At 45.0% G+C, this 12,625-nt stretch overlaps 1 protein-coding gene across 1 annotated transcript in view; it reads right to left on the bottom strand.

Moving 5' to 3' along the window:
- Positions 1 to 12,625, bottom strand: part of MTHFD1 (methylenetetrahydrofolate dehydrogenase, cyclohydrolase and formyltetrahydrofolate synthetase 1) — a 58,301-nt gene that overhangs the window by 18,970 nt on the left and 26,706 nt on the right. The window contains exons 7-16 of the mRNA XM_047735402.1: positions 12,265 to 12,401; positions 11,277 to 11,388; positions 7,200 to 7,327; positions 6,528 to 6,625; positions 6,186 to 6,359; positions 5,425 to 5,561; positions 3,409 to 3,455; positions 2,699 to 2,806; positions 2,488 to 2,562; positions 70 to 172 (exon numbers count right to left, since the gene is read on the bottom strand). Of these exons, the coding sequence (XP_047591358.1) occupies positions 70 to 172; positions 2,488 to 2,562; positions 2,699 to 2,806; positions 3,409 to 3,455; positions 5,425 to 5,561; positions 6,186 to 6,359; positions 6,528 to 6,625; positions 7,200 to 7,327; positions 11,277 to 11,388; positions 12,265 to 12,401 (1,119 nt within the window). The remainder of the gene's footprint in view (positions 1 to 69; positions 173 to 2,487; positions 2,563 to 2,698; positions 2,807 to 3,408; positions 3,456 to 5,424; positions 5,562 to 6,185; positions 6,360 to 6,527; positions 6,626 to 7,199; positions 7,328 to 11,276; positions 11,389 to 12,264; positions 12,402 to 12,625) is intronic.

The raw sequence follows: 12,625 nt of genomic DNA, 5'->3' as shown, positions 1-12,625 counted from the left end.
TAACCCACGTGGGCAGCGTGGGGTGTGCAAATAATGGAAGCAAATGGGGCGTCTATACTGCACGGGTACCTCTTTGCCAAGTTATGGTTTCTGGGTCAATGTCCAATCTTGCAAATCTGTTTATCTCGTCATCGGTCAGCGTGGTAGGGTCGGTTTTTTCGATGCCTAGTCTCTGAAGAGGCAGGAAAATCACAACATGAAATAAGACAAAACAAATAAAAGCATGATAATTTTTTTGAAAGGGTTTTTTTTGGGTTTTTTTTTTTGAGGTGGGGAGAGGGGCAGAGGGTAAGGGACAAAGAGAAACCCAAGCCCACTGAGCACAGAGCCCGACGGAGGCCTCGATCTCACAACCCTGAGATCACGACTGGAGCCGAAACCAAGACTGAGATACTTAACCAAATGAACTACCCAAGCATGTAAATTTTTTAAAAATGTATTTTCTATCTCCAGATGGGGTACCTTCTAGGAAATACAGACTGTGTTAGAGTCAGAAGGGAAAACTATAATACCTCCGGCTGCAGTTTTATTTCCTCCTCACACGCAGACAAAGGTATTATTAACATGTTTATTCCTCTAACTTACCACCAGAGGCACTTCCCTAAACCAGCCCTAAATAAGCATAACGACGGACAAGTGGTCACCAAACCCAAACATCCTGGAAGGAAAAAGCAAAATGCAAGGCTTTTTCAATCAGACAACTGAGAAGCCTAATTCAAACGAAATAGGAGCAAAGGCAAAAATCGATGTAAATCACTTTTCCAGGCTTTTTATTTATTTTTATTTTTATTTTTATTTATTTATTTGACAGAGAGAGATCACAAGCAGGCAGAGAGGCAGGCAGAGAGAGAGGAGGAAGCAGGCTCCCTGCTGAGCTGAGAGCCCGATGCGGGGCTCGATCCCAGGACCCTGAGATCATGACCTGAGCCAAAGGCAGCGGCTTAACCCACTGAGCCACCCAGGCGCCCCTTTTCCAGGCTTTTTAATATACACTACGTTTTCACTGTCTTCTGACTGATCCAAAAGGCACAACAGAGGTTTGTCTCTTCTTCCTCACAGACTTGGAAATTTTATTTACTTACAGTGTATATGCAGGTCACATCCTGAAATGGAAAGTGTCTATAAAATGTATTTTTTTTTTCCTAAAGTGTGGTAGATCTGAGTGGGCTTCAGCAAGTCCTGTTCTTCCCACAGTTCCTTTTTTTTTTTTTTTTTTAAAGATTTTATTTATTTATTTGACAGAGAGAGATCACAAGCAGGCAGAGAGGCAGGCAGAGAGAGAGGAGGAAGCAGGCTCCCCGCTGAGCAGAGAGCCCGATGCGGGGCTCGATCCCAGGACTCTGAGATCATGACCTGAGCCGAAGGCAGCGGCTTAACTCACTGAGCCACCCAGGCGCCCCCCCACAGTTCCTTTTTATACTGTGAGGACTTTGTTTTAAAATCTCAGATGTGTTTTCAGAGCCCTCATTGGCTCATCAAACTGGTCTCACCCGCCTAGTACAGGATGTTGTTTAGAGAGTTAGCAAAACTCTCAGTCGCTAGGCTGAGAGCCCGCCGTTGACCACACACCCTGACTGAGCGTACGGGGCAAGACGGGGAGAGCTCAGAGGATGCCTGGAGACCCAGGAAAGGTTCTAGTTCCAACCTGGAGTGGGGTACTGTGGCCCCGGGCAAGTCCCTTGATTTCAAATCCTAGAGTTTTTTAAAGGATCAGACAGGTTTAAAAGCAGACAGATTTAGTCCAGTACCTCCCCACATCTGACAGAAAGTTCCATCATCAAAGGTGAGATTAGAAGTTGCCTGCTCTGGCACCTGGGTGGCTCAGTGGGTTAAGCGTCTGCCTTCGGCTCAGGTCATGATCCCAGGGTCCTGGGATGGAGCCCCTGCACGGGGCTCCCTGCTCAGCAGGGAGTCTGCTTCTCCATCTGCCCCTTCCCCTGTTCATGCACTTGCTCATGAACTCTATCTCACAAAAATAAAATCTTCTAAATAATAATAATAAATAAAAAAACTAATGTTTTTGTATAAACCCAACTTCACATTTCTCTTGGATAAATACCTAGGCATAGGATTTCTGGGTCATATGGTACAGTGTATGTTTGATGACTATATATTTGTAACAAATTCAAATAAACTATGGAAGTAACTGCTCTTACTTAAGATCCCACTGCTGGGAAGAGCAGGTACTCAAACTCCAGGATGCTGGCAACTGTACTCCTATCCACGCTATAAAGGACATATCAGTCTTCATCCTAACGGAGGGCAGGCTGTCGGCGCTCTCCTTATTCCAGGACTAAACACTTATAATTTATAGATGAATGAGAACCTCTACCATCAATCTTTGCTAGGTGTATCATGACCAGAAGACTATGATTATAGATGTAACTTGATCCAAAATAGATTACCCCAAGGAGATTTTCATTTCCTTATCTTTTATCAATCACCCAATTTCATACAAGATCAAAAACGAAGAAGGGAAAATCTTACCTGTAACCTTCGGATCTGAATATCAGAGAACTTTCTCACTCCATTTACTGAAGGCACCAAACGATTGAAGAGAGCCTTAAAGAAAGGGAGGAAAAGGGCTTCTCAATGAGAGGAAACGCCTTTCTACCTGCAACACCAGCCCCCGAGGGGCCAACATTAATTCGGGTGCTTTAACCTTTTCAAAAGTGTCCCTGAGGCCCCAGCAGCCTACCTTGTCTGTCTGCGTCTGTTCATGGAACATCCGGGCATCGATGGCCGCGGCGACAAGGTTATTCGCGGCAGTGATGGCATGGATGTCACCGGTGAGGTGGAGATTAAACTGTAACAGAGGCCACATCAGGCTTTCAACTTCTCTGCATCTTTCCAGCCATCAGCATTTTGCAACCCAATCAATCCCCACGTTAGAAGCCCACAGAAAACTGATGGCAACAGCGCTGGTGAACAAACACCCAACACAAATAGCTCCTGAAGACATAAATTACAGACTCTCTCTCCTCAGGAGAAAGTGGTGTTTTCCTTAAGGGACACGTCCCATAACCACAAATGCCACAGCACCAGCATCAACAGCAACCTTGGCCTACTGAGGACAGGCTCATGCCCTTTCAACTGTGAGCAGAAGGTTCCCATTTCTGTAGTTACCACCCTGAATTCGCTCTGCGTTGGTTCTTCCCACTCTCATGCTTCATTTGATCTCTCACTGAAAATTATTGTTCCCACTGAGGGCCAGACCTTGAAGTCCCTGCCATGTCAAAAAACCAAGCTGTCTCACAAGTCTGCACATTAAGATGTTTTCCCCTTGAGAGTTACTTCTGATGAGAAACCAGTCATCTGTCCACTGAGAGCTCTACAGAAGAAGGTTAATCTCTGGAAGGAAAAACTATCTTAAAGGGTCCAATTCAAACCAAATTCCAGACACTTTACCTCTTCCATGGGAATGACCTGGGAGTAGCCTCCTCCTGCAGCGCCACCTACAGGACAGGTCAAGGGTGAGGACTAGTGTTAAGTGTGCTTCCGCCACAAATTAAATCCAATCAAAGCAAATTGGTTTCTGTCACTGCTCTGCTTATCATGTATTTATTTCTTTCAACCACTTGGACTGCTTTGAGCCAGGGTCTTTTAGTTTTCTTTGACCAGGTTAAAACACTTGATCCTGTTCACACAGGATAGTCTCTGTTGAAATTTGGGTCTAAATGACAAAACCATGAACACATACATACCTACTCATTATCTTTAGAAACAGATTCCCCACGATTCATAACATTTGTTGAACGACCCAGCCTACAGTTACATAAAGGCAACCCTGTTCAATTTCCTACTCTCATAAATGCTACTCTGGCATTTTTAAAAAAGGAATGTTTAAAATATACACACCAAACACAAACACAGAGACTGCAATTCTTCCTAAACAGGAGACATATGATAGAAAGCAGCTTAACTGCTACCTTTTGCTGGACTGTTTGGATTATTAACAGAAGACCAGACAAAAATGTTCTGGTTGGGGCACCTGGTTTGGCTCAGTGGGTTAAAGCCTCTGCCTTCAGCTCAGGTCATGATCTCAGGGGCCTGGGATCGAGCCCCACATCAGGATCTCTGCTCAGCGGGGGAGCCTGCTTCCCTTCCTCTCTCCCTGCCTGCCTCTCTATTTGTGATCTCCGTCCGTCAAATAAATAAATAAAATCTTAAAAAAAAATGTTCTGGTTATGAGGCTATCAGTATGATAAAATGTCAGTGTGGGGTTTTTTGTGAGGCAGAGACCTTGCAATAAAAATGGGACAATTCACGATGACAGGAAAAGCAGAATGCTGGGTTCAATAAGCAGAACGAGTGAAAGGTTCATTCTGAAGTTGAAAGAGGGTTGTTGAGCTCAAAAGCAGAGCTAAGTCAGTATGTGTATAAAATATATTAATATAGGCAGAAGAAGGGCAAAGGTGTTTGCTGTGTAGTAATCACTAGAACAAACGGAACATGTGATACTCTCACCAAACAAATGAGAAAGCGAACTCTAAAAACTGATAATTAATAAAAATAATCTTAATTAAAAGGGCATACTGGCAGTACCTCAGCTATCAAAAACTAACCGTGAAGAATGTTTAGTGATGTCATGGCCTTATGTAATCAGAAGAAACCCCGTGGGTCACCTGGGGGGCTCAGTCACTTAAGCGTCCTTCTCTGGCTCAGGTCATGAGCTCAGGGTCCTGGGATTGAGCCCCACCGCAGGTTGCCGGCTTAGCGGGGAGTCCACTTCTCCTTCTCCCTCTGCCCCTCCCCCTGCTTGTGCTCTGTCTCCGTCTCTCTCTCAGATAAATCAATCAATCAATCAATCAATCAATCTTTAAAAAAAATAAGAGGGAGAAGAAACACTGTGCTGGCCGTACTGGGAAAGCTCTTGAAATAGACATGACGCTCACTCTGGCTCTTAATCAGAGTGCCTTTGACTAAGTTACCTCGGAAGTCCCAGTTGCTGCTACTGAGAAAGTGGTGATACCAGTAATAATCGCATATTAGAAGATAATATAAAATCCACAAACTGCTTAGCACAAAACATGGCACAAAGCCTATACTCAATAAGGGTAGGTTTTTCTTATTCCCAAAAGGGAAAAACATCTGTAGCATTTATCTTTGTCTCTAGAAAGTCAGCATGATGAGCCGTATGATGAGCTATGATTACCTTTATTGTTACTGTGACAGTTGACTCTTAGTCATATAAAATCACCCCTAGCTATATCGTAACCCCCACCAGGGAACCCCTGTGCAGAGTCAAATACTGACAGCAAGAGCTGGGATGATTGTGACCGGCGGAGGGGGGTGTGTGTGTCAGGACATTCCTGATGTCTAAATGAGTGAAGGCTCCACAGGCACTCATGGGTCAAGTCGGCCAGGGAGGATGGAAGCAGAAGCAGTGCCCTCTGGCCACCCAAAGTCTAGTCCTAGTAATACCTTTTATTCCAAAGGTGGGGCCCTGAGAAGGCTGTCGCACACACGCAAAGACGTTCTGAGACAGATGGGCACCAAGGGCTTGCACCAGCCCAATGGTGGTCGTGCTCTTCCCTTCTCCCAGGGGTGTTGGGGTGATCCTTCAAGATGAAAGCAAGAGAGGAAAATTAAATTAATATGAATTAAATTTATGCGAATCACTAAGTCAGACCTAACAAATCCTAGAGAATGACTCTTAATCTGAATGGTAACAAAGACGAAAGACCAGAAAAGAATCTTTCCCAAGAGTCTTAGTTGAAGTTTCCGGAACATGGTAATTTTTAAAATGATTGATGTATTTGAGCTCTTTTCACTGTGAGCAGGAAATACATTTTATCTTGTAGAGAAGCACTGCTTTAACTTTAATATCTCAATTTAATCTCAAAAACTAGTTTTTGTATGTACCTCAGCCAAACAATAAAAATAAATGCTCAATACATCTAATGAATTAATGAATTTGGGGTTTTAAAAAAAAAAGCTTTTAAAACTCAACTCTTTCACCTACTAGATGGATAACCCTGACAAATGTTCTCTTCTCCAAAGGGCTATAATCTACTCTGAATTACCTCACAGGGATGCTATAAGAATCGATTAAGACTGAACACAAGTGAAAATGCTAAAACCAAGCGAAACAAAGCTTGACACACATATGGTGAGAGCAAATGTAACCTTCGTTAATGACAATCAGGATGATGGCTCGATGAACGAAGGAAGAATGTCCCTACCCAGTCACCACCACGTATTTCCCGTCAGGTTGGTGCTTCAGGCGCTCCAGTGCGGACAGCAGAACCTTGGCCTTTGTCTCACCGTACAATTCGACCTCCTCAGACAGCAGACCAATTTCCCGAGCAAGGCTGCCAATGGGCTTCGGCTTGCAAGATCTTGATATGTCAATGTCACTTAAAAGAAATGCAGGAAAAAAACATACAAAAAACATGTATTAATCTTTAACTCACTGAATTTAATCAATCCCCTCCTAGGAACACTCCTCCCCGACCCCTGACGCCGCTTATCAGCTGAACACAGATAATCCACAAAGTTTTAAACCAGCAAAATTTTATTTTTACCTTGGAACAGGAACCTTGAGGTTAAGGTTGTTATACTGAATCCTCCACTTTCCTGGCTTAAATTTCTCCAAGAAACGCTCTGCGCTCTCTACCGTGCTCTAAACAAAATGTCACAAACGGAACTTAAAAGAAGTGATTATTTTAACCTCCACCTCAATCCCAAGTCCCAGGTCATTCCAGTTTAACCACAAAATGAACGGCTTTATGATCCACCTATAAACGCGCTTCAACCCTAAGCAAGAACCTACAAGCATGTACGATGCCCTGGGCTGCCGGCCTCACGCCCCCACAGCTGATGTGTGTATTAAGGGCAAGCAAGACAAACTTTTTCTGAGGTTCTTCTACTCCCAAGTAAATTCGTGTTGTGTCATCCTTACCTTCCTCTATTAATATGACAGCTTCCCTATCTCTGTTCTAACAGTCCCTTTTCTTTCCCCTTCGATAGATTTGCATCCTTACTTCTGATTAAGTTTCTACTTGGGGAAAAAAACAGTAACTTGAATTCCGTCAGCTTTTTACAACTATTACAGAAACTTTTTTTATGGAGGTCTGACTGACCTATAACGTTAGTTTCAGGTACACAACACAACAATTCACTATCTGTATATACTGCGAAATGATACCATGGTGAGTCCAGTTACCCTCAGTAGAGAAACTTTAACTCACACGCACCTGCATCAGCATTGCCACGGTCATGGGCCCCACGCCGCCAGGAACCGGAGTGATGAAACCTGCCCTCTCTTTGGCCTCTTTGTAGGCCACATCACCCACCACTTTTTTCCCATTTGGTTTTGTATCATCTAGTCAAGGGGGGAAAAAAAATCAAAGCAAGGTCTCAGAATTGTAAATTCTGGTGTTTATTTCCAAGTTAAGTGATCAATTATCATAGCTTGTGCCAAAAACTGAGTAGAGTTCAGGGTGTGTAGTCCCATCAGGGCTCGAGCACCTATTTGACTTCAAAGCGATAAGATGACAGGTGTTTGTTATTTTTGAGGTAGAAACTCATTTTACCTGCAAAAATTCACAAGGTGCTTAAGTGGTTTTTCAGGACCAGGAGAATCCTTTTGCAGTCAGGTGGCAAATAAAATACCAAGTGTTTTTTATTCTTAAAACCAACTACCCACTATATAATGAGCGCCTTTTAAAATGTTAATTTGCCGAGGCCTACAAAGGAATTTTTTGGGTGCACAAAGCTCCAACTATGCCACAGCTGCCAGATACCGTTTCTACAGCAACTGTCAGCATTTTGTAAGCTCCATGCGTGAGTTGGAGGAACAATTCAACATCCAATTCCAAAGACAAGCAGCTACTTAAATGTATGCAAAAGGCAAAGAATATAATTACACTTCCCTTAAAAGGATACAAGAACAACTACAAATCTTACCAGCAAAGAATAGCTATTCAAGAGAACAAAACCCAGTGATGCATCACTGCTCACTCAAAGTACATCCTACACTTGGCTTCAGGGCACTTCCGGGAGGGGCTGGGGGACAGAACCAGCCTTGCAGCTCTAAGGCTCCCCAGGCAGGATCTCGGAGGATCTTAGCCATTTCACCACTTGTCTTTGAGCGGATCCCCTCAAGTGAGAGAGCCAACATTAGGGTATGACCAAAGAGTCAGACTCAAGAGACGGAAGTTCTAGAATCAGCTCTTCTACTAACTGCCAGTTCTCAGCCCCTGGGAGCTCCTTACTGATCGGAAGCCCAAAGACGACAAGAAGGACTCACACTACCTATTTCCCAAGCTTGCAAAGAATCAAGTGAAAGATCATGTGGATGTGTGAAATTGGAAAAGCATTCTCTAAACATAAAGGTTTCTCTTCTCATCCTAGAGACAGAAGATATTTTCTAAATGTACTTTAAGGAGCTAACAAATACAGCTAGCTCCTTGGGGTAGTGTCAGGTTTCTAGAAACAGAACACTTCCTCTCAGAACCCCAGAGTTGCTTTGAAACACCGAGGAGCTATGGCTAAGGGTCTGCCCTTCGTACAGGTCTCAAGAGGCTAACACAGACATGAGCTTAAAATACGTTGCACCCCTCTGTATTTGTGGTAGTGATTTTAGTATCTCCACATATAGGAGACATATCAGTTACCACACAACTAACTGCCGCACGAAGGGGGCTATTTTGCTCCTTAAACAAACACCATCATGGTCGACTGGAATGCCCGCTGGTAGGTGTCCAGTGTTTCATGTCAAGTATGATGTCGTCAACAAAAAAAGCGACCATTCTCAATCTAGGTGTATGACTTCAGTAACCAACCAACATTCTGATTATCTAGCCCAGCCCTAGCCCAGCCCCAGAATTCCCCTTTCATGGGAATTCCAGCTACAGAGTCCCATCACTGAGTTACAGACCAGTGGGTGCACTAGAAGAACCAACAATTCTTTTTTGCAAGTGCTTTTTCAAGGCACCATGTTCTGTAACTGGACCACATCTTGACTCATATTAAATTTGATTATTTAAATCATTCGCCTGGTCCCCTCATGGATAACATCCTAAAGCATTTACCAGATTAAGAATGAATTAAAGGGGCCCCTGGGTGGCTCAGTGGGTTAAAGCCTCTGCCTTCAGCTCAGGTCATGATTCCCAGGGTCATGGGATCGAGCCCCGAATCAGGCTCTCTGCTCCGCGGGGAGCCTGCTTCCCCCTCTCTCTCTGCCGGCCTCTCCGCCTACTTGTTATCTCTGTCTGTCAAATAAATAAATAAAATCTTAAAAAAAAAAAGAATGAATTAAAGTATATATTCTTTTTTTTCGAGGGAAAAAAAAAGGAATACTTTTAAGATTCAAGTGCAAAGCAGAAATACTGGCCAACGAAACACGTCAAAGTGTTCTTCCTACTTGGCTTACTAAAGACAACTGGAGAAGGAGATGATAATATCCAGCCTTATCAAAAGTTACTTGTTTATATACCTCTACAGCTGACCAGATATTGATTAGGTCTTATTTACATTTCACCATCTATGTGAAGAATAAATGTGAACAGGACAGTGAGTTTAATGTTTAAGTGAACATTTTATACCTCTCTGTAAGACTCAAGGTTCCCAACCAGGCTTTTTTCTTCTCTCCCTCAAATCTAGTCCAAAAAACAAACAAACAAACAAACAAAAAAAAACCCAAACAACAAAAAAAAACAAAAAACAAAAACCAAAAAACAAAAAGCAGAAATATGATACAGAAGATACAGGTTTTAAACAGAATGAGCCTGAATGTCGTATCACAAGTACTCAAAGTAAGGAGTTGTAGGAGAGCAATTTCTTTATCACCCATTAGATAATTACACTATAAGAAAATGAGTGATCAATTATGAGCTACTGTCTTAAAAGCATGGTAGAAAGAGTGGGAGGGAGGTTAAAACTGCTGAAGGCTTGACAGTGACTAATGTCCCTGGCAGCTTAGTGTCTATGCTCCAAGTCTCAGACGGGAAGGGAGAAAAAACACTCTTCTAGCTCTAAGTCCTTTGACAATTCAACAGGTGTTGAGTGCCAGCACTTAGAAGGCAGAAAGCCAGACCAGCTGGAGCAGAGACCACGCCCCACGGGGGGAGGACCACACAGGATACCCGCCCCCCCCACCGCAATGAAAGAGACACCCAGTTCTCCAGGAAGGAAGGGAGGGAGAGCAGGAGATTATTCCTTACTGAAGGGAAATCAGACCAGGTTTAGAAAGAAGAAGGGGCATTCTGGGCAGAGAGGTGGGAAGAGAGGGGTTAAAATTGAAGATCAAAGTCAGGCTTTATCTGATCACGGAGCCCACGTGGCACCTGATGCACAGAAACGGTTGTCTGATTGAAGACTCTCTTTTCTCGAATCTGCGAGGCACGTATACAAGGATTCACTGTATCAGACTGTGAAATTTTATGTTTGAGAATTTCACGATGAAGCAACAGCCTACTGCACGGAGGAGTCGGGTGTAGACGCCGCCAAGGACAAACAAGGCATGTGCAGAGAAGGGCACGGGGTCCGCTTTACAACCATTCAAGACAGGGGTTCACCAAGTGGTGCGAGAACAAAGGCCCAGAGGCGGCTGCAGCTAGTGTGGGCTAAGCAGTTTGACAAGCGGCGTGGGAGGAAGACGCTCCACATGCAGACCCACGAACACGGCAAGAACATGCAGATGGATGTGAGTGGGAGTCAGCAGGTGGCAGGAGATCAATAAGTGATTCGCAGCCGCGCATCCACCTGAGAGGGCAGCACTCCTCGGGGACATCGATGACAGAAGAAAGGAAAAACCTTCTGGTATTTAAAAACTGATCAGATTATAGGGACTGACTGGGAGGCAAGGACAGTGGGCCGGCTTGACTGTCGCTGCCTAGAAGAGCCTGGGTCCAACGTCTTCATTGTAATGCCCTCCTAGAAGACTCTTGGTGAAGTGAGCCCCTCTCCTGGAATTACACAGCACCCCGTAAAGACACTATATCTTAAATACATTCATCTTTTGTTAAAAATAAAGGGGGATCTGTACGCGAAGGGTGAGTGAGATCTGCCCCTCCCACCCTCTCCTCCGACAAAGTCACTCTGGGAAAGGCACAGCACAGTGGCTAAAATCCTGAGCTCTGCTGTCCTGCTGGCCACAATGCTATCTACCAACTATCTGCACCACGGGCAGGACACCTGCTCTGAGCCTGAGCTCTTCACGCCGGAAATGGGACAAGGGGTTCTCCCCGTAGGCTTCATTCAATGACCCAGATGTTGCTCTCCGCCCACCCCACCCTCAGAAACGACCTTCATTCTCCAGCAGCACTCACCGGGGACATAATTGATCCCGCAGTCGATGACTATTGCCCCAGGTTTGATCCACTCCCCTTTGACCATTTCCGGCTGACCAGTTGCAACCACCAGGATGTCGCCTTTATTTACCTAGGGAAAGAAGGTTTTGACTTCAGAAATTACATGGTGGAACAATAAAACCAAAACCAAAAACAACAATCTGGAAGTGCAGCAGACTAAGCTTTGCATGACACTGTTCACCGTCACCAGCTGCTCTATGCAGGCCGCACACCATCTCTGCCGGCCCTTCGTGGGTGGTGCTTGTTCCCACACATGACGAAATGCTCCCCGGTACTAGACATCTTCCTGTGTGGGGAATGTGATGAAAACATGCAGGGCCAGGAGGGGAATGGGCTCGGAGCCGGAGGCCTGGTTCTGAATTACGTGATGCTGGGAGGGCTCCCTCTCCTACGGGGTACCGGGACCAGCACCTCACACAGAACGCCGCTTGGGGAGAATTAAAAGAGAAGGTGCGCTATCAACACAGACAGGTACAGGTGAGGATTCCTGGGCTTAGGAATCCAATGCAGGGTCAAGAACAAGATGCGACGGATGTCACAGGACCGCTGTCCACAGGTCTCTCTGGAGCACCTCCGCCTGAGATCACCACTCTGTTGCACACCTGCAATCTGGCTGCTGGGCTCCACCCCCGTTTCTGTATTGCTCATCCCTATCAACCACCATGCAGGCTGCTACAAAAACAGTATGATCAGAACACCAGCTACATGACGGGCAGGTCTTGTAACTGGAATTTGTTTCTTTGTCATGTAAGATGAGACAAGAAACCAGAAAATGGCCACAGGGGTTCAGTGAAATACTGAATGAGGTAAAGGACATGGTAGTGTTTGGCACTTAAACGTCAGCTGTTTCCATCAAGTAAGAAGACCTACCACACACGTGCACATGCACACACACACACACACACACACACACACACACGCTCCCACGGCTCTCTGGCCCCCTGACCTCTTCGCCTAGATTGGCAGTCTTGGAGTGGCAGGTGGTCACCGTGGCATGGTTCCACAGAAGCAAGTCATGCATGGGGGCTCCGACTATCTTACTGCGCCCGACCACCACCGCGTGCCTTCCAGCGATCTGTACCCCTGAAAGAAGACCAGGCTGAGTCAGAGCACTGGCAGAAACTGCCCTCTTCACATGCCACTTAAATGGGAAAACGCAGAACAAGCGCACAAAAATGGGTTCTTAGCATCAAACAGAAATCTTCCTAAAAACATCCCTTCCTTGGCAATAATACTCTCAACTCTAGGATTTCAATGACAAGTTGGGACTTGTACTGTGTCCTTCTTGCTTGCTGTGGGTTTTTGGG

Source organism: Lutra lutra, chromosome 7, assembly GCF_902655055.1.
Source record: "Lutra lutra chromosome 7, mLutLut1.2, whole genome shotgun sequence".
Lineage (NCBI taxonomy): Eukaryota > Metazoa > Chordata > Mammalia > Carnivora > Mustelidae > Lutra > Lutra lutra.
This window is presented reverse-complemented; position numbering and strand designations above follow the sequence as displayed.